Source organism: Varanus komodoensis, unplaced genomic scaffold (assembly GCF_004798865.1).
Source record: "Varanus komodoensis strain SLA01 unplaced genomic scaffold, ASM479886v1 scaffold25, whole genome shotgun sequence".
Taxonomy (NCBI): Eukaryota; Metazoa; Chordata; class Lepidosauria; order Squamata; family Varanidae; genus Varanus; species Varanus komodoensis.
In genome coordinates, this window is record NW_025335661.1 from 1249467 (window position 1) to 1268618 (window position 19152).

The following is a 19152-nucleotide window of genomic DNA, read 5'->3' on the forward strand; positions in this document are numbered from 1 at the left end:
TAGAGTGGGATATAAATCAATCAAACAGAGTACTAAAACACCTGGGATTTCCAGTATCATTGCTGTTCGGATGTTAAATACTTTAAATTGTTCATATGAGTAACACAGACCAGTTGATAAAGAAAGAAATCCTATACACTCTTACCTGGAAGTAAGCCCCTTTGAACTTAATAGGGCTTACTTCTGAGTAGACATACATAAGGATTAAAGTCTAAGCTGCTGTCTGACAAGTATGTGGTCCTGAGAGGGCTATCACCCCGCCATAATGCTTGGATAACACTTGGTAATGAAACTGAGAAAGAACTGGCTTACACAGGCACCTGTGCGTGATCTCCGGCAGGGTGTGAACCCACAACCCGGTCACTCCTCCAGGTGATTGCTTAGGAGTTACTATGTATCCAAAGGTCCCTAATGTTTGGCCATTTCCCCCTTTTTATTCCTTAAGGACATAAACCCCAAACTGGCTCCTGTAAGTCAATGCTGGTACCTAGAAACTTGAAGCATTTAGTCAGATTTACTTATTTCCTCTATTTTTGTCCTGCTCCTCTAGCCCTCCAGGGTTATAGGACTGTGGCAGTATGTGGATATACAAATGACACAATGAGCTACGCTAGAGATGGGCACTGCTGCAGTGCTAACTACAGGTGGGATCTACACAGGAGGTGCACACAGGGCATGACAACGATTATCCCACAGAGAACAAGGTACATGGTTGGCAGAGTGACATGGCTGCAGAGTTAGAAATGTGCCATCAACCCGGAAGGGTTTTGGCTAAGGTGGCACCTAGTACTCCGAGTTACCAAATCTTGTAACATGCTACAGTGCGACGGATAGCCAGCACATCCTTTTATGCAACTAGATTTACATAAAGCCTTGTTTACAGAAGCAACTATCCAGGGAATACAAGGGTTTGACGTAATTTCACCTTCCAGTGCTTACACATTTAAGAGCTGAATGCGAATCAGTACAGAGAGAGAGCGAGAGAGAGAAAGAGAGAGAGAGAGAGAGATGAGTCAAGAGCTCATCTCAAGATGAAAGGCTTTTAATGCACTCCTTTCATCAATGGAAAATGTAACCCCGACCCTGAGATAAGGCACGGATTTAATTATATCAGGAGAAGCCATTCTGTTTCCCTTCTTTATATATAAATAGGGTGGCAATCACCTTTCCTTCATTTAGGAGGGCACTTGCAAAGTACTCCTTTGACACCCATGTCACCAAGGCCACAATCATATCTGAGTACTCCCATTTAAACTGATGTGTTTTGTAGTGTACTGGAAGCCATGTTGTTATTTACAATGTTTGGGGGAAGAGCAGCTGCCTCAGTTTCCTGCATCATCGACCCCTCATTTAACACATAGGGAATTATATCCCCATCTAAGCCTGACAGAAATATCAGTTACTGCTATCAGTATTCACACCTGTCTCTAGTATATACAGGCAGTCCCTGGGTTATGAACAAGTTCTGTTCCTGAGAAAACAGAAATTTGTCTGTAAGTCAAATTTGTTTGTAAGTCAGATCATGTATTGGTCCTCCACATTCAGAGGGGTTAGGGGCAAGGGACACTGGTGGAAGTGGAAAAACTCTGAATATCTCTACCTCCCTGCACTGTCCAAACTCATCAGTGCCTCCTCTTTAGACCAAGAAAAAGCCAGAGAGATTTCCTTCTCCGGATGCGCATGGCAGGAAGGCATGCTTTGGAGGCCTTCCTTTCTCCCCTTTCACTCCCCCTCTCTCTATGGTAATGATGATTCTCTGCAGTAATTAAAAACATTAATAGGCTTTATGGCAGTTCATTCTTAAGTATGAGTGTTTTGTAACTTGGATGTTTCTATATTGGGGAACTGCCTTTATATCAGGGATGACTACTGAATATGGTGATCAGCTTGATGACTCTAGGGAATTAGAAAAAAAATCCTCATTTTTTGCTGAATTTTATTGTGTCCTCTATATCTTTCATAACAAACATGAATCGTGGGTGCCAGAAGTACTATGAAAATGAATCACCTGCAGAAATATGCTATAATCTCAGCAAGACAAATCAGCAGCACACCCCATCCAGTGCCAGGAAAAATCTAATTCCACCCTGGTCAAAACCCTTAAAACTTTTGCCCAAACTTTAAACAAAAACTTCATTTTGGGAAGACTTAAATGCCTACAGAGGCAAAATAAGTTGGCTGCCTCAGGCAGCAGATTGCCTTTCCCCACCAGCCTCTGCCATTTTCCTGAGCTGGTACTCCTGCGGCTGGCAGGCCTAGTTACCTCCACTGAAGACATCACAGCTAGCCCCAATTAGAAAGCCCCCTGATTGATGGAGCAGGTGCTGTACATGGGCACATATAACCCTGTTCAGGTGGGGAAGTGTTGGAAGACAGACTCAGCCCTGTGCACCTCTAAACTCAGCTGTAGCCCTCAGGTCTCATGCTGCCCCATCAGTAGCGCAGAAGTAAAATTGAATTGCCAACCCAGGTGGCTTCTAAGTGTGGTCGAGTACCATCTTCCTTGCTTCTTTGCTCTGGCACAGGCCTACTATTCATGCTAAACTAGATGTTCAAGATTAATTCCATTTTGTGACTGATGCAGTTTCCACTGGTACAAGGTTGGGCTCCACTCAGGACATGTCTGGCTTCTGAGAACCGATTCCCTGAATGAGTCCTTCTATTCCCTGTGTAAGGCTAGCATGTCAGAGAGAAAAGGGGGCTGGATTCCCAGCCTTGCCGTCTCCTTGATTTCTATGTCTCAAAGGTTTTGATATGGGGCAAAGTTTTCCATTTATATTCTAAGGCACTAGACAATCAGCCATCCCACGAGCTGTATGCATATTTGTCCCAACATTCCTGTTTTCTGAAGCTCAGCTCCAGCTTACTAGTTGGGCTTGGGTCCTGGTTACCTGAAGGAGCGCTTACATCCACATATGCCCAGCCGCCCCCTGAGATCGGCGGGAGAGGCCCTTCTCCGGGAGCCCTCTGTGGAAGAAGTTAGGAGGGTGGTTACTCGGAGGAGGGCTTTCTCAGTGGTGGCGCCTAAGTTATGGAATGCGTTCCCCAGAGAGGTCTGCCTGGCGCCGTCGTTATTTGTTTTTCAGCGCCAGGCAAAGACCTTTTTATTTAAGCAGTATTTTAAATGTTAATATTATTGAATTTTATCTGGCCAGGGCGGCTTGTTTTATATTGTATGTTTTATATTATATATTTGTATTTTAATGTATATATTTTAAAATGTTATTTTAATTTATTGTTGTAAGCCGCCCCGAGGCTTTGGCGAATGGGGCGGCATAAAAATGTTTTAATAAATAAAATAAAAATAAAATAAATAGTTTAAGGTTACTTCTACCTGAAATAAGTAGCAAACCTGTAGAGAATAAAAGTACTGGCTGAATTACTCCTGAAAATCCCATTTTGAAGAACTTTAACATCATTTCACATAGTTAAATCATGTACCAAGGAACAGATCATGGTGGTAGTTAAGTGAGGAGAAGATGACGTGGCTGAAAGTAGAAGTTATCTCTGTGAGCCTAGTGATTTATGCATTAGGGTTAGCTAAGTTGTTGTGCTGTTTGTACACACCACTTCAGGACCAGGATAAAGTGTTAAGGAAATACATTCAAGAGGTATAAAATATCTTCTACCACTGGAAATATGCAGATAAAGAAACATGCAGCTCCAGTCAGTAATTTTCACAGACAAAAGCAAGATTTTGGTTCAGAAGCACCCCCATCATTATCCAGTAGTGTATGGGCAATCTGTTTGGTATGTAATATATTATATGATAGATTCTGCTTTTGAATGCATCTAGGGCAAGAGACTGGATTTGTTTGAGCATCTAACATTACGAACACAAGTAAAAGTCAGTTCATTAAACTGACTAGTAATATTGGAGGCTAAAAACTTTTTCTGTTCAATGAAAGATGCACTTTTCAATACTCCAGATATTAATTTTCTTTAAATATATATGCCCATATCCAACACAAAGCATTTTATACAATATTGGAACAGGGTTAGGGTTAAATCTATGGGGCTTTTGCTTTTTTATTTTGAGGTGTCAGGCTGGAGAGTATATGTGTGTGTGTTTGTGTGGGGGGCATTTAAAGTGATGCACAATGTATGTATGAGGCAGAGGGGGATGATCGTGATTCCTGCTAGAATAGACCTCACACACTATCCTGTCCACAGGGCTTCAGATGCAGGCTGGTTCTCAGTTCAATATATTTAGGCTTTGGAAGTACTCTGATCACAACTCCTGCTGTTGGTGCATTATGTGCAGTCATAACTGTCTTGTTCATAGCTTAGTCAAGAAGTTTACTGTTTCTGAAAGCCAAGAACTATTATGCACACCTTTGATATTTCCAGTTGTCCTTTACTGTCCATTTTCTGCACTAGATTTCTTTTAACTTCAACATCTACATGGAGTTATAGATCAGACTGTCAACAAACCAACCATCTCCAGAGGGCTTGAGGTGTGCTGTCTGTGCTGTGTGAAGTCCCCTTGTAACAACAGGAATAATAAAATCAATCTAGAGGATGCTTAAAAGTCCACACGCATTTTTAGTTTTTAACCACATGATACAGAAACTGGAGATATTTCCTGATGTCTATGCCTAAATTAATCATCTTTTCCACTATGTGCTACCCAGCCTTTGATGCTGCCCAGGGCACTTAACTTTTGTTCATGTTGCAAATGAAATTACAAGAAGCGTGGGTAAGCAGATGGGTGCAAAGTCAGAGAGGCCTGGTTGTATGTGCTTTGCATCACTTACCATCAAAGTTCTTGTATTGGGCTGTTAGGATTATCTGCACAGAGCGCGTGGCCTCCTTCAACATGCCTTCAAATTCACTTCTACTCTTGTTGGCAAAGTTCTCCTCCATCTCACTGGTACAGCAAGTATAACCTTGCGGACAAATCCTCAGGTGTTCTCCTGAAAGAAGCAGAAGAGATGCCCGGTCTTATTCTTTGTTACAGCAGTCAACATACAAAGAGTTTCTATGTGTGAGCAAGTGAGCGAGAGGGAGAGAGGGAGAGAGCACATGCACACACAGTTCTTTTAAGCAGGTCTCAAGGACTGCTAATCCTGTAAGCGAAAAATAAGAGACTGTCCATCTGCAAACACACCTCAGATTCTTCTTTGTTGACTGTCAGGAATTTGCCTAAATAAAATCAAGCACTGAAAAATATAGTCCACCCATGCCCTAAAATGATCTAATTACACAGAAGCAGTCAAGACAAAGAATGCAATTTTGTTGTCATTGCCACAGACCTTTTATTACTGAATCGGAGCATTTAATACCATTACTTGAGTTCAAATCTAAATGGAAACCCCCATCTTGTCCTTTCTGTTTTGAGCCTTGATTGTAAGCAGTCCAGTAAATGGGGAGGTTGCAATCAGACTCCCCAGGCATATGTCCTTCAGCAGGAGGGGGCTTATGCTCTTGAAAGTGACATTCTGTTCTGATTTGTGTGACCTGTGGCACTGGAGGAAGTATTGCAAGTGACATTCCACGCTGGCTGGAGAGATACACATTCAGTGTTCGGCATCTAGGAGGTAACAGCTGATTTTCCCTAGAATTCTTCCTGTCTGATCCATGACAGGGACTACAAGACTGCAAGACTCATTCCTGTATGCCCCTATAGCCTGTTCATTCCCTCTTTCCTGCATCTTGGATAGCGTTGCAGGGAATCTTACCAGTCTGTTTCAAAACCAGAGAGCAACCATAGGGAAGACATAAAGCCTAGTCTCTCTCTCTCTCTCTCTCTCTCTTACAGACCACATACTATGAATACTGTCCCCAAACAGGTTCAAGATTCTTCCCTTCCTTGAAAGGAAGTAGGAGACACTGTCAAGGCCATCAAAGAGAAACTGTACCTGCCTTAGGTGAGATCAGTAACCAAATAAATTTGGCTTTTGCACTACAATGAAATGGGGTTGGTTGCACATGGAAAACGTTTGTCCCAAACAGTGAAAAAGAAGTATGGAAGGTGAAATAAAGTGCAATCCTCTTTCAAATGCAAGGGATGCATATTTGAAATGTATTACTAAAAATGTATCACTGTTTCATGGAATAATAGAGCAAGGTGGTTGGAGGCACCTAAGGGAAGAATACAGAGACACATTTTTCAAAATGTTTGCAAAGCCAAGTGCTCTTGAGGAAAGAAACAACTATTTTGGGAGATGAAACCCAGAATAATCTTATTGTTCAGAGACAATTAGAATCAGAAGCATGGACCTTTCTCTCCCCTCATCTTTTATAAAAGAAAGGAAATAATTTAGGAATTAGATTTTGTGGGTTAGCTGTATAATAGCTGGGCTGTTGGTTTGTCAATAAAAGTTTAAAAAGTAAGACTATAATCCCATGCATACTTAATGGGGTGAAAGAGTCACTGAACTGAGTGGAATTTGCTTCTAAGCATTTATTATCTTATACACAGCGCCCTTCAATTAAGAACATTTTCAGGGTATTTCACAACATAATTTATAAAAACACAGCAACAAACAACAAAGCATTAATTAAAGCCAGCACTTAAAAAGTTGATGCTGATCTCAGGAGTTATGTTGGTACCTGATCCTGAAGTCAAATGCACAACATTTAGGAAAATTCATTTGTCCTTGTCAACCACAGCAAAATGCCCCTCTCAAGTCTCCTCTCTTTTCACCCAAACTTAAAATATTCATTCCACAGGGATGTCAAATGCTCTTCCCACAATTCTTTATTCTTTTCTATTTAGGAGTAAATCTGTGACATTTGGAATTGCAGCATTTCAACCCAACAGGAAATAAAGATTTTGCAAAACGTGTGAAAGCTTGTTTTGTAAAACATATTTTCATGTTTGTACTGACCCCAAGATGGTGGCATTTCCCGTCATTCACATTTATATTGGCTGGCCAAGAAAACATTAACTGTACCCTTGGTTTTGTTTTCTCAGATCGTTTGGCTTTATTTTGTCATTTCTCCTTTGCTGAAATGGCACTCTAACAGGGAAAACTGGGGGATGGGTTGGGGGAAGCATGCTTTTCTTCACAGCCTGGAAACGTGCAATCTACCAGACTGGGAGCGGCTTTCACACTGGGACTGTAGCCAGGAGCTCACAATGATTAACAGTCAATGATCCTTGGGGCAGGGCAACTATTTCCATCTCTGAGGCCACAGCTGACTAAGTAAAACAGCCATGCCGACTGGAATGAAATATTCTGAGAACAGTATAATGAAAGGATTAAAGAGAAAGGATCACAGGTACTGGGAAGTGGAGAGGTTCTCTTAGCCACAGGGCTCTTCTGGGTATATATAATATTTTGTTCATTTGGTTTGCATTTGGGGCAGGAATTCAGAAAGAAAGAGTCTCTCTCTCTCGCTTCCTTCCTCTCTCTGTTTCAGTAATAGAGAGCATACCTCAACTATAGGATCACTTTTTTCTCCAAAAATCTGACATAAAGAAATCCAAAAGGAGCCATTACTTAAGAATGAGCTGAAGCCTAAACTAGCTCATTTCTGCAAAAATCTAAGGCAGCCTTTCACTGGCACCTACAAATATTCTGGACCACAAAGCCCAGAATTCCAGCCATGCTGGCTGGGGCTGATGGGGGTTGAAGTCCAAAACATCTGAGGACACCAGGCATGAGAAGGCTAGTCTAAGGCCTGACCTAATTTTACCTCATAGCAATACTTCACTCTCCAAAACCATCTCATAGTCACCAAATTTCGCAAGTTACTTGGAAATGATGCATTGGTCCCATTTCTTTCAGAGATGTGAATAGCTCTTAAAGAGTTCTATGCATCCTTTGCTTCTGTTGCCCTGGATGAAATTTATTGACATTTACTGGCACGCAAATGCATTGGGAATTAATGCAGAAGGTGACCCAAAAGAGTAACATGAGCAGCCTGCTCAAGCTGTATCCCCAGTTTTGGCCAATGCTTAGGGTGGCCAGGCCCCCTACTTTACAGAGGAACATCTACTTGAAGGTGTCCTCAGTTTGATCAGCCGCCCAGTAAGGTGAGAGAGCAGGTGCTTAGATGTTGCCCTCAACAGTTAGCACCTGGACAACTCACTGGGCAGGAACACTTGGCAGTTGTTTTCACCACAGTGAGTTATAACATCTTTCTATTTAAATTATAGTAATATCTCTACACCCACATCTACACATACAAGTGTTATGCAAATTAGTATCCTCTTTCATCATCTTTTTTACTGACATATAAGTAGCAACCCTGCAACACTGCTTAGAACAGAGATGGATAATCTGAGGCCTTCTAGATGATTGGATTGCAATCCTTCACCACTGGCTATGCTGGCCAGGCCAGATGGGAACTGTAGGCCAACAATAAATTGAAAGCCACTTAGGAAATTGTCCTTTTCTCTCTGCCTACCCTAACTGGCAAACTGCTGTTTCTCACACATGCATTGCCCCCTCTTATCAAACCGGAGAGATAACTCATTTGAAAACACAAAGCAATTCGCAATACCAGGAGACCATTTATTAACCATTTGCTCCAGATGATGAAACCAACCAACCTGGAATAATAGCCATCAATCCTCTAAAAATAGGAATGGCTTGTCTAGCATATAAACCACTTTAACTGAACTAGCCATAGTTTGTTTAAGTTCAAGCAGGACACTTGTACCCAGGAAAACCATTTTGCAACAAAAAGGGATTATGTTTGGACCACAGTTCGCAAATTCTGTCTAGGATTGTTTCACATCAGCCTGTACACCATACCATGTTTACCTGATTGAAATAAATATATGAATGCAAAAGAAATTAGTAATACATTACTGTATCTATATAAGTGTTTTAACTGTGTAAAAAGGCATTTCAAATGAACAGGTCAGTTTTCCCACTTGAGTTTTTCCATAAAGTGGATTTAAAAAAGAGGAATGCATTGACAGAAAAAGGAGACAGGTTGAGTGGCAGAAAGGGTAAGTGGCAATGTGAATAACAGTCATGGAAAAGCAGCCCAATCAGGTGAACAACTGTCACTCTTCGAATGCTGGAATGTTTTGCTGATGCCGTCTTAATGTTTCGCCATGACAGCTAGCATCTTGCTTTTAAAAATAAATAAGAAGGAATAATTTGTGGCCTGACCCTCATTTGATTCACTCACAGGCCAATCTGAGCTGCTGAGCCAAGGCAGAAAACAAGGCTTCAGCAATGGCATAGCATTCCATCCTGGCACAGGAGCTTAACTGGGCAATGATGCAATCAGCGGTCACAGCACTGTATGGACAGGGAGGCGGGAGACCTGCATCTTTTGGAGATTTGGCTTACTGGCACACAGAGAGGGTGAAGCAGAGCTGGGCCAGTCCCATCTGAGTGGAAGAGAGAAGATACTGCATCCTGGGGAGAGTGGCAGCTTTCAATTTTCGGAGAGCCTTACAATGGCAACTATGGATTTGGTCTGCTATAGCCTAAGTGGATTTCTAACATGGTGTGCAACTATGCTTGCAATACTGGGCTATAAGGACCCATAGCCTTTAAGGCAGTATAAGGCATCTTCTTATGCTCCTCTGCTCTCCAGAGGTTATGTATTATGCTTTTTAGCATTTGGATGTTAATGGCTGGGGAGGGGGCATTATGAGTGGGAAGGTCTTTGGCTTTTGACTTCAAACAGATTTACTAAAGACGTGAAGGCTCTCCAACTAAGTAAAAAAAGGGGGGAGTGAGGGATTCCCCCTCCCGCACAAATACACTCACACTCATATACATAAGGACTTTGAAAGAAAGTTTCCAGCAGAAAAACTGGAAATTTTGATGGACACTGGATAAAAGTCCTATAAAAATTTTTTACTTTGGGGAGAAGTAACATGATTTTAGGACAAGGTTTTACTCACTGAAAATGAGCAGTATTACCACTTTTATATAAGATAGTCTAGATTATATAAGATAATCTAGAACATTAGAATTTCCATATACATTGTATACATATAACAATCCATTTTTTTCAATGCTGTGAATTTGATATCAAAATATGCTGCTAGCCCTTAATATTGTGACATTATGAGCTGTCCAAGTAATAGTTTCTTTGGTTTACTATAAAATGTATCATCTTCTTTCTCGACTTTTATCTTTTTTTCTGATTTTCAGAAAGCAAAACCTTAGATACATCATGTACATAGGAGCACAAAATGCAGAAGTTTGCAGCTCTAATTCTCTCTAGTTTGGAGAGTCTTCATAATTTTGCTTGTGCGGACATAGGCTGTAATTGTATCTGTGCTTCCTTTGGTGTAAGCTAAATTAAGTTACATATGAGATACTCATTTCAGTTCATTTTTGATCAGGATTTACCCTGTTCCCAGCTTCTGTACTGTGCACAGACTTGGGCATAAACTGTGGTCAAAGTCTAAGCCTGAATTGTGATTTCTGCCTACCCTGACCAGAAAGTGCTGGACATTTTGAAAAATGAGTATGAAAAAATGTGTACTTGTGGACAAATATACTTTAATCAATGGGAAATGAGTGCATATAGTTCAAATATAAACATAAATGTGTACATTTCAAAGATATGCACATTTAGAAAAATATGCATGGATTCTCATATAAAAGGAAAAAAGATGCTCATAACCTGACACAGATTCAAGCTGGAATGTGCTTCAAGATGCATTTCAGAAGACATTGGGGAACTTGAAATGTTGTTCATTTGCACATCCTTACGTTAAACAGGATGGGCTGGATCTAGACCAAGTCATGCTTAGAGTAGATCCACTGTGATCAGTGGGATGGCAAATTAAGTCCGATTAATGGCTCTGGAGTCAACCTAATATTGAGTAAATATGTACAGGACTGCTTCTGCATGAATATACTAAATAATACAAATCTATTAGCTACTCAAGTGATACATAATGATATTTTATAGCAACATAGTAAAATGTTTAGGATTGGTAGGAAAGCATGCAATTTCATTTTTGCGCAACATCTAACTTTGGGGTGGGAGGTGAGGTGGAAGAAATTCATTCCCCACTTTAACAGCTTAAGCATTTCCAGAAATCTTACACCTTTATGGATTTACTCTAGAGCAATGAAAAGTGAGTTGCCATCTACAGCATAGCCATGGGAGAAAGTGATAAACTGATCAATGAATGCTTCTGATAGTATGGCTGATCATTGCTTTGTCTATTTATAATTGGACTAAGGCCAGAGCCAATGCAAGACATGTACCTGTAATGTGCATACAAATTGTGAGTACAGGAATAAGAGAAGAAAGTATAATGTTTCAGAGTGGATAAAGCTTTCACATCAAAAGTTTCAATCTGTTGTCAAGGGCTTCTGGAGTTATGGACTCCTTCCATTAGCACAGGACTCAGAGGCTGTCTTTCTCTGTGTACTTAATTTCCATTCAGTGCTAGCTAAAAGTCAGATATTGGCACTGGTAGGGAAATAGAACTGTCATCACTGTCATATCCTGCTGTTTATAAGGTCATCTGCAACTTGCAACAAGCAGTGTGGGGCAGCAACACCAAGTGAAAACATACACACAGTCAAAGCAATACAGAAGGAATTGGAATAGGAGAACAAAATGCTCTGTCTGACTTTACAGAACTCCCCTAAATAAGTCCTTTTTATATGGAAAACCACATTCTCAACATATGCCTCCCCCACTTCCCCAAAAGCAGAACTTCAACATGGGCTGTTTTCAAAATTAAACATTGCTCTGAAAAATCTTGCAGACAAATGGTATGAGAGTATTTACCTGCTGCCCTTACTCTGGCTAGTCAGGGTCACTTGGCAAACTGAATTATACAAAGGGACTCAATTATATCAGTTTTGCCATCAGAACTAGATATCGTGAGTAGCAACGGTAGCCAGCCAATAAATATCCTCACCATTGCTCCTGCCACTATACTTGAAAGCAAGGTCTTGCTTGCTAAAGACCAGGGTGCTTTTCAGAAGCATGCTGAAGCCCTTCAAGGTTAATAGGGTGGAAGGAAGAGGAAAGGCTGTTGTGCTGAATTCAGGAATGTTCAGGAAGCAACAAGATACCTTGCTGCTTCCCCAGGGCTGCCAAGACCCAGTGTAGTATCAGTGAGAGTATCTTCCCTCCCTGGCACATTTTTTTAAATTTAGTGCTGGCAAGCACAGTCATGGAAGCTCGAACTAGTACACTATTATTATTATTATTATTATTATTATTATTATTATTATTATTATTACAACATTTCTATGCCGCCCCTTGCCGAAACCTCGGGGCGGCTTACAACATACAACTATAACTCTACCTAGCACAGTATAAATCAGCAGTAAGTCTATTGAGTGAGCAGGGCCAAACACCTGCCAAAGCCCACACTCCTGCTAATGGCCACTGTCATTTCCTGATGCTTTTCCTCCTCCTTTTAACTCTCATCATCTCCAAGAAGGGAGAGAACAAGAATAAAGGCCAAGAGGTGGCTCCACCCAGCCTGGAGTCCACTGAGAGCATCTTATTCAATGGCCAAAAAACCTGGAACCAGCCCTGAGTAGGTTAGCAATCCCAAATAAGGAGCCAATACTCAAGAGATCTCATTAGAGTTAAGGACTAGAACTCTTGACAAATTCCAAGCTCTAGCTACTCAGCTCCCATGATTAAGGATTTAGGTATACACAATTCTCCAATGTAACATGGCTGTAAGATGGACTCAGAATTTAACAGAAGTTTAAACAGGTAATAATATTTGCAGTGCTGCATGATATGGAACATGACTCACATTTATTCAGAATTCTCATTCCACTTTTGAATGTACCACAATTTGGGATGCATCCTCTCTTTGTCCTACTTAATACTAAATCCATTGAAAAGAAGCTAGACAAACAATGAATAGCACCCACTGGTCCACAAAGGGGAAAAAGACACTAAAGCATTTACAAACATTTTAAAAAATGTTTTACAATAGTAACTGCAACATAATAGCACAAGTAGTTGAGGGCATCTAAGAGCAAGCAACACACACATACTGGACTGGCACTCCCAAAATGTCGAAATAGAAAGAAACAGACATGAATATGGTTCATGAATAGAGATGTGAAGGACTAAAGGAAAAAAACAGAATTTTGTGGGGAAAGGAGTCTTTTCCTGAAAAAAAAAGAAAAAATGACTTTTTCAGAAAAATTGGGATCCCTCCCATTCCCCCCTGCCCCGGCCATCCCTTTTTCTCAAGCTATTAATTAATTGGAATCTTACACATTAGAGCAGCCATACCCAACCTGGTGTCTTCCACATTCCTGACCACCAGCCATGTTGGCTGGGAATGATGAGCACTTTAATCTAATGCATATGGAGGGCACCAGCGTGGAGACGGTTCTATTAGAAGACATGTTTTCAGCCTTTCTTTGAGGCATTCATTGCATTACTTTCTACCACGAGTGCTACAATGGCTAGGCCAAATTGATTTTCTGGGTACTTTCACAAATCGAATATCTCAAGCCCTTATACTCCAAATTCTTCCAGCATACAGAAACATTCTAGGATAGTGCTCCCAATCAGCTAATGTAAAGTACTGGTTAGAGCACTGGGTTAAGATCTGGGTTCTAGTCCTCTTTCAGACATGAAGTTCACTAACTCTGGGTCACTAACTGATACTCTACCTCATTGGGTCGTTGTGAGGATAGTGGAGGAATAATATAAGCCACACTGGATTCTTTCAAAGAGGAAAAAAGGTAAGCTATGAACAGAATAATAAAATAAAAGCTGAAAGTGAGGTAGCTTTTAAACATCAGTTAGCAAGTTCAGCATAAAGATTATTAATAAACATAATGACAAAAATGGCCCTCCTCATATCAGTGATTAGGCTGATGCAAAGCACTGGGTATGTGAGGAATCTGCTATGCTGAGGCTGTTGCATTTGTTGTGTGAACAACTGGAAGGCTGTTCTCTGCAGGGACCAGGGAGACCAACAACATTCACATTTGCTCAGAATTTGAAACTTACATACTTCAGCCCCTGAGTAAAAGAGCATTCATAGGGAATGTTGGCATGGCAAAAAAGGACAAGGAAGAAGCTACTGACAAACTGTGGAAGAAGAATGCTCTGTGTACAGCTTTATTTATTTAGAAAATTTCTATGCCGCCCTATTCGCCGAAGCCTCAGGGCGGCTCACAAAACATCAATTAAAATATAATACACTAAAAATATAAAATGAATTAACAATATAAAATATAAAATAGGGAAGTGCTTTCAAATAGGGAGTTCTCTTTCAACCCAAGAGAAATGGTTGAAAATGGTCAACAAGGTTGGATGACATTCTTGTTGCAAGCCAAATTTCCTCCCTATGACAATCACCAGCCCCAGGCCATTTCTCTTGAAAAAATGCTCTTTATTGTTTCCAATTGTACTTCATCCAGATGAGCCTCTGAACATACACAAAGCAGTTTGTTGAACCCAATCCAGTGATTATTTCCCAAAACTGCCCTTATGAGCTCATTTGGGACTGACCCCTCTGGGAGGGGCAGTACGGAAGTGAGCACGCCTCTTTTTCATGTGCTTCCCATCCAGTTGAGCCTCTCACCTTTGTTGATGCCTGGCCATGGAAGCCAGCTTGGAGGGGAGGGGCTCATCTCTCTTTGAGGATTCAGCAGCTTACCCACCTCCCAGCAAGCTGTATCTCCATGCTGTTCTCAGGATCTGCCTGGTCTGCCTCCACATCTGCCCCTGAGCTAATTGTCTGCGCCTCATCCCCCTGTGGATACTGAGCAAAGTCCTGCTCCACAATCCCATCGAAACAGTCATCAACTGAATCTGAATCAGCAAAAGCAGGGCAACTAACATCACATGGGAATGCTTATCCAAGCCTGCCATCACACTTGCTTGAACAATTCTCAACTCTTACTCTGTTAAAGGTAAGCAAAGGCCAACTCCAGATTAAGGCACAGAAAGACTTGAGGTTGATACCTTTCTTTACATGAACACATGTGCCAGGAGTAGTACAGGTAGGCATAGTAAATTAGGAGAGTTATATAAGCTTACTTGGCAAATGGCAGGAACACAAAGGATAAGTTGCAGGGTGTGCTCTCAGACAGGAGCAAAGCACTCTAGGGACTGGCAGCTGAGCCATTTTCCGCCGTGAATGTGGTGAAGGAAATATTGCCACTGCAACACAAGCAATGACCCATGATACTTCACTGCATATGCACTCTTAACAGACGATAAGTGTCAGCAGCATACCAGTAAAGTTACCATTCCAACAGCAAATGGACCCATCTATCTAATGACAATCTAGTCGTGACACTACTACTGTTTGTAATGTTCATCTATTAGAAGATCTAAACATTAACGTAAAGTATGGCACAGTTTCCAAGACATTTGTTTCATCAGGTAGGGTTTGACCTAACCCGACAAATTTGCCAAGAAGGAAGTTATTCTGTTCAGCACAACTGCATGGCACAAACTGAAAACCTTTGCCAGGTTTGGGGCTGCAAAATGGACACGACTTGATATTTCTTTTGCCACCTTAAAGCATGATGAAAAGGTGTATTTTCTGTAAATTGCAAGGATGAAAAGTTCCGTGCAAAGGCAAAGTAATTTCTCTGTTATTACAGTATAATTAATTCCCTCCATTTGAAAAAGGTGCCACAATTAGGAACACAGCCAAATTCCCCTCTGAAGTGCTTCTTAGCTACTAATTAGCTTGACCCAACACCAGCTGTCTCTATACTTCTTCGATGCCAGATTCTCTTCTTACCCAAACTTACAGTGCAACAGTAAGATATAGTGTATGACCTGCTGTCAGTTTTTGTTCTGAAAAGGAGGGAAAATAATGCAGTTAGGTAAGGACATCAGAAGACTGACTGAGAAGCACGCAGATTGCACTTGGACTTTCAGCATTGCCGAGATGTCTTAAAACGCTTGGAAAGATGGAGCCTTTTCTGAGTAGAGATGCAGGAAAGTGCTCAGTCCTAATACTTGCAGGTCACTGGAGGAAGAGAAGCAGTAGAAGCAGCCCCTCACTTGGTAGGGGTGCTGTGAATGTGTAACGCCTGCAATTCTGGCATGCCATTACTAGTGATGCGAAAGAAATAACTTAAAAAATGCAATCAGGACAAGCTCTGCTGGGAAGGCCATTCGCTGGCAAATACTGCAACCCCTACAGACATTCTAGAAAAATGTTAGTATGGTGAATTATCTGGAATTCCAGAATACACAAAGGAGTCATGGAGAGAGAGAGATTGGACTGAGCCACATGGCGGAAGATCAAGGGCCTGTTCCAGTTCTTTCGTGGAGACAAACCATGTATGCATTTTCTGTAGACTTTTATCAAGCGTTCAGCTCCTCATAAACAAAAAGAAGTATCACTGAAATAGCTGAAAGTTCACACCTGCACTATGCTATGGAGATCTACTCAGAAGTAAGCTCCACTGACTTTAATTCAGGCTTACTACTAGTTACTATATAGGGTTTTCCACCAACAGAATGATCAAACAATAATTTCAGTCAGGTTCTCAAACTGAAATAGAGGTTCAAAGGAATTCAATTGTTTCACTAGGCCTCACCACTTGAAAATTTTCTAACTGATTCTATATGGCCTTTGCTCCCTTTCTGTACAGCCTTTGCTATGGTTGGCAGCTTCCTCTGACAAAAATCTTAAAAGTGAAAAATTATCAAGAGAATAAAATAGAAAAGCTCAAACAAGACTGACACAGATTGATGCCTCTGTATAGGTTTTCTTTCAATTAAAAGCTTGTGCAGAATATTTAAAATACAGGATTATATCCTGCTCAGAAAAAGAAGTTATTTTAGGAAGCAGTCATTTAAAAACTTAATGAAAATGTGCTGAGTCTCAAAATTCAGAAAGCTCTTGCTGTTCTGCATGGAAAGGCATCAACATATGACCAAGAAATGTTGCCAGAATTGGTCGTTTTATAAAATTAGTGCTGGGATTCTGTGGGATGCTATATATATAACTTTGACAAACAGCTTGCACAATCATTTTGTGGTTAATCATAGCTGTTTGCACTGCTCCTGTCAGAGAAATACTTACTGAAATATGTGTGCCAGAAGTCAAATGAACAAAGAGAAGCAGACCACATAATAAAACATTCTCTTCAAGTCATCAAACAGAAAAAGTCCAAGTTGTAGCATGATCAGTCCTTGGTAAAATCATGTGGTGAGTAATTACAGTGTCTCCGTTCATAATACCATGTAGTTACAGGGCTAGTCAGGGTTTCCACTTAAGGATATTGTTTTCAGAGAAGTTTATAGCTCAGCTGCAAAATTAAAATTAGCCTCCCATGAAACTTGTTAAAGACGGTCATACACTGCAAGAGCTTTCATTTCTGTTGGTGGTATATCAGTTTTTCCTTCAATGATTAAACTTTTAAAAAGGAATAATCAGTTCGTCCACTCTTCTCTAGCCATTAGGGGTACTTTCAGCTTGGTTATTTTTGCAGAGCTGCTTTGACTAATTCAGATAGGACACGTTATATAGCAATGCACAACCAATGCTGAGGGACAATGGGCGTTACTGAACTGCAGTATCTGAAAGCCACGCATCTCCCATGCTTGCCTGATGGAAACGGTGGATGCCGTTGGAAACGCTGCTATTTTCAAACAAGATGGATGTAAATGTATTGGAGCTAGAATATGGAAATAGAATATGTTGACAATCAATTCTGGAAATACGTCTGAAAATCTGGACAGAACATTTCTATATGTTTAACTTTAACAGACACCCAGTTCAAGGTAAACCTAGATAACATTTAATCCTCTGGAACTTAAAAATAATATGGCATATAGGGATGTCAAAAAAGAGGAGCTACTTACATATGTTATAAAGGAGTTCTTTGTTGAAAAAATATTGGATGAATAATCTACATATTCTAAGTCTTATGCATGGATATTGCACTTGCAATACTAGCATTGGAATAATCCTGAAGAAAGTTAATCAAGGATATCATGACTTGATCTCGCTTATGCTGATGGTACCACAGATTTATTTATAGAATTCCAAATTATGGGAGCACATTAATATTCTGGCTGTGTAAGCAAAGTAGGATGTGGCCACCATGTGAAAAATTACTATGTTAAATCAAGGGTACCTAATAAACAATTGTTTATATTTTAAAATAAATCATGCATATTAATACATTTTGGAGAGGATATAGACAAATATACAGCTTAGAAAACAATGGTAAAAGTAGAAAAAACTTTGCTCCGGTTGGCCCCTTCCAACTCTACTATTCTACAACTTAAGAGTGTCATAAATATAAATGGAATTTGATATAACTATCAATACAAAGAAAAATAATTAGCACTAGTATGTCTCTAGATGTTTGGATGGTTCTCCAGTGCACTGATGTAAGTGCTATAGTACTTTGCAGAGTGCTGATTTTCAGGGCAATGTTAATTTGAGCAGGTTTCAAGCCTTTTAGCCATGAAAATGGTTAATCCACTTCTTAGAGTGCTCCCAAATTGCAATGCTGTCTGCTATAGTTCCACATGTCACATCTGGTACAGCTCTCTCCTGTTCTGGAAGGGCCCTTGCAACCTTGGAACCACCCCAGTAAGATTTAATGAAGTCATGGAAGGTCTTACAAGTTTCATTGCTGATCAAGACAGAAATGCTAAAATGCTAAACTTTATAGAACCAAAGAGTGCAACAATTCCAAGGCAAAAAAGAACATAGTGGTACCTCACGAATGCCTCAGTTTACGACCAAATCAGGTCGCGAACAAAAATTTCATAAACATTTTTACTTAGGTTGCAAACTCTGCATTGGGTGGTGGCTGCGATTGCGGCCATCTTCCCTCACCCCCGAGTAGGGAGATGGCTGCGATCGTGCTGGGGGTGGGGGGAGATGGCCGAGATCGCGCCCGTCTTTCCTGCAAGAGCACATCCACAATCTCGGCCATCTCCCACCCCAGCAAGATCGTGCCAGTCTCCCCACCGAGCATGCCCACGCTCATGCCTGCCTCCTCCCCACCAGAGTGCCCACGTTCACACCCATCTCCCCACCGCCAGTGCGCCAGGATGACGGGTGCATGCAGGGATGGTGGGAGTGTGCAGGGATGACAGACATGATCGCAGTCGTGCTGGGGGGCAGGGAGATGGCCACGCTTGTGCTCGGGGTGGTGGGGGGAATGGCCACAATCTTTGTTGTTCTTTGTCACTTTGCTTTACATTTTTATGATTAAAAAAATAGTTACAGAACAGATTAACCTTATTTACACTGAACCTTATGGGAAAATTTAACTTGGCTCA

The 19152-nt window shown here is 40.9% G+C and overlaps 1 protein-coding gene across 1 annotated transcript in view; it reads right to left on the reverse strand.

The window, feature by feature from the left end:
* GPC1 (glypican 1) overlaps positions 1-19152 on the reverse strand; it is a 235485-nt gene that overhangs the window by 111614 nt on the left and 104719 nt on the right. Inside the window, exon 2 of the mRNA XM_044432974.1 lies at positions 4758-4916. Within this exon, the coding sequence (XP_044288909.1) occupies positions 4758-4916 (159 nt within the window). The remainder of the gene's footprint in view (positions 1-4757; positions 4917-19152) is intronic.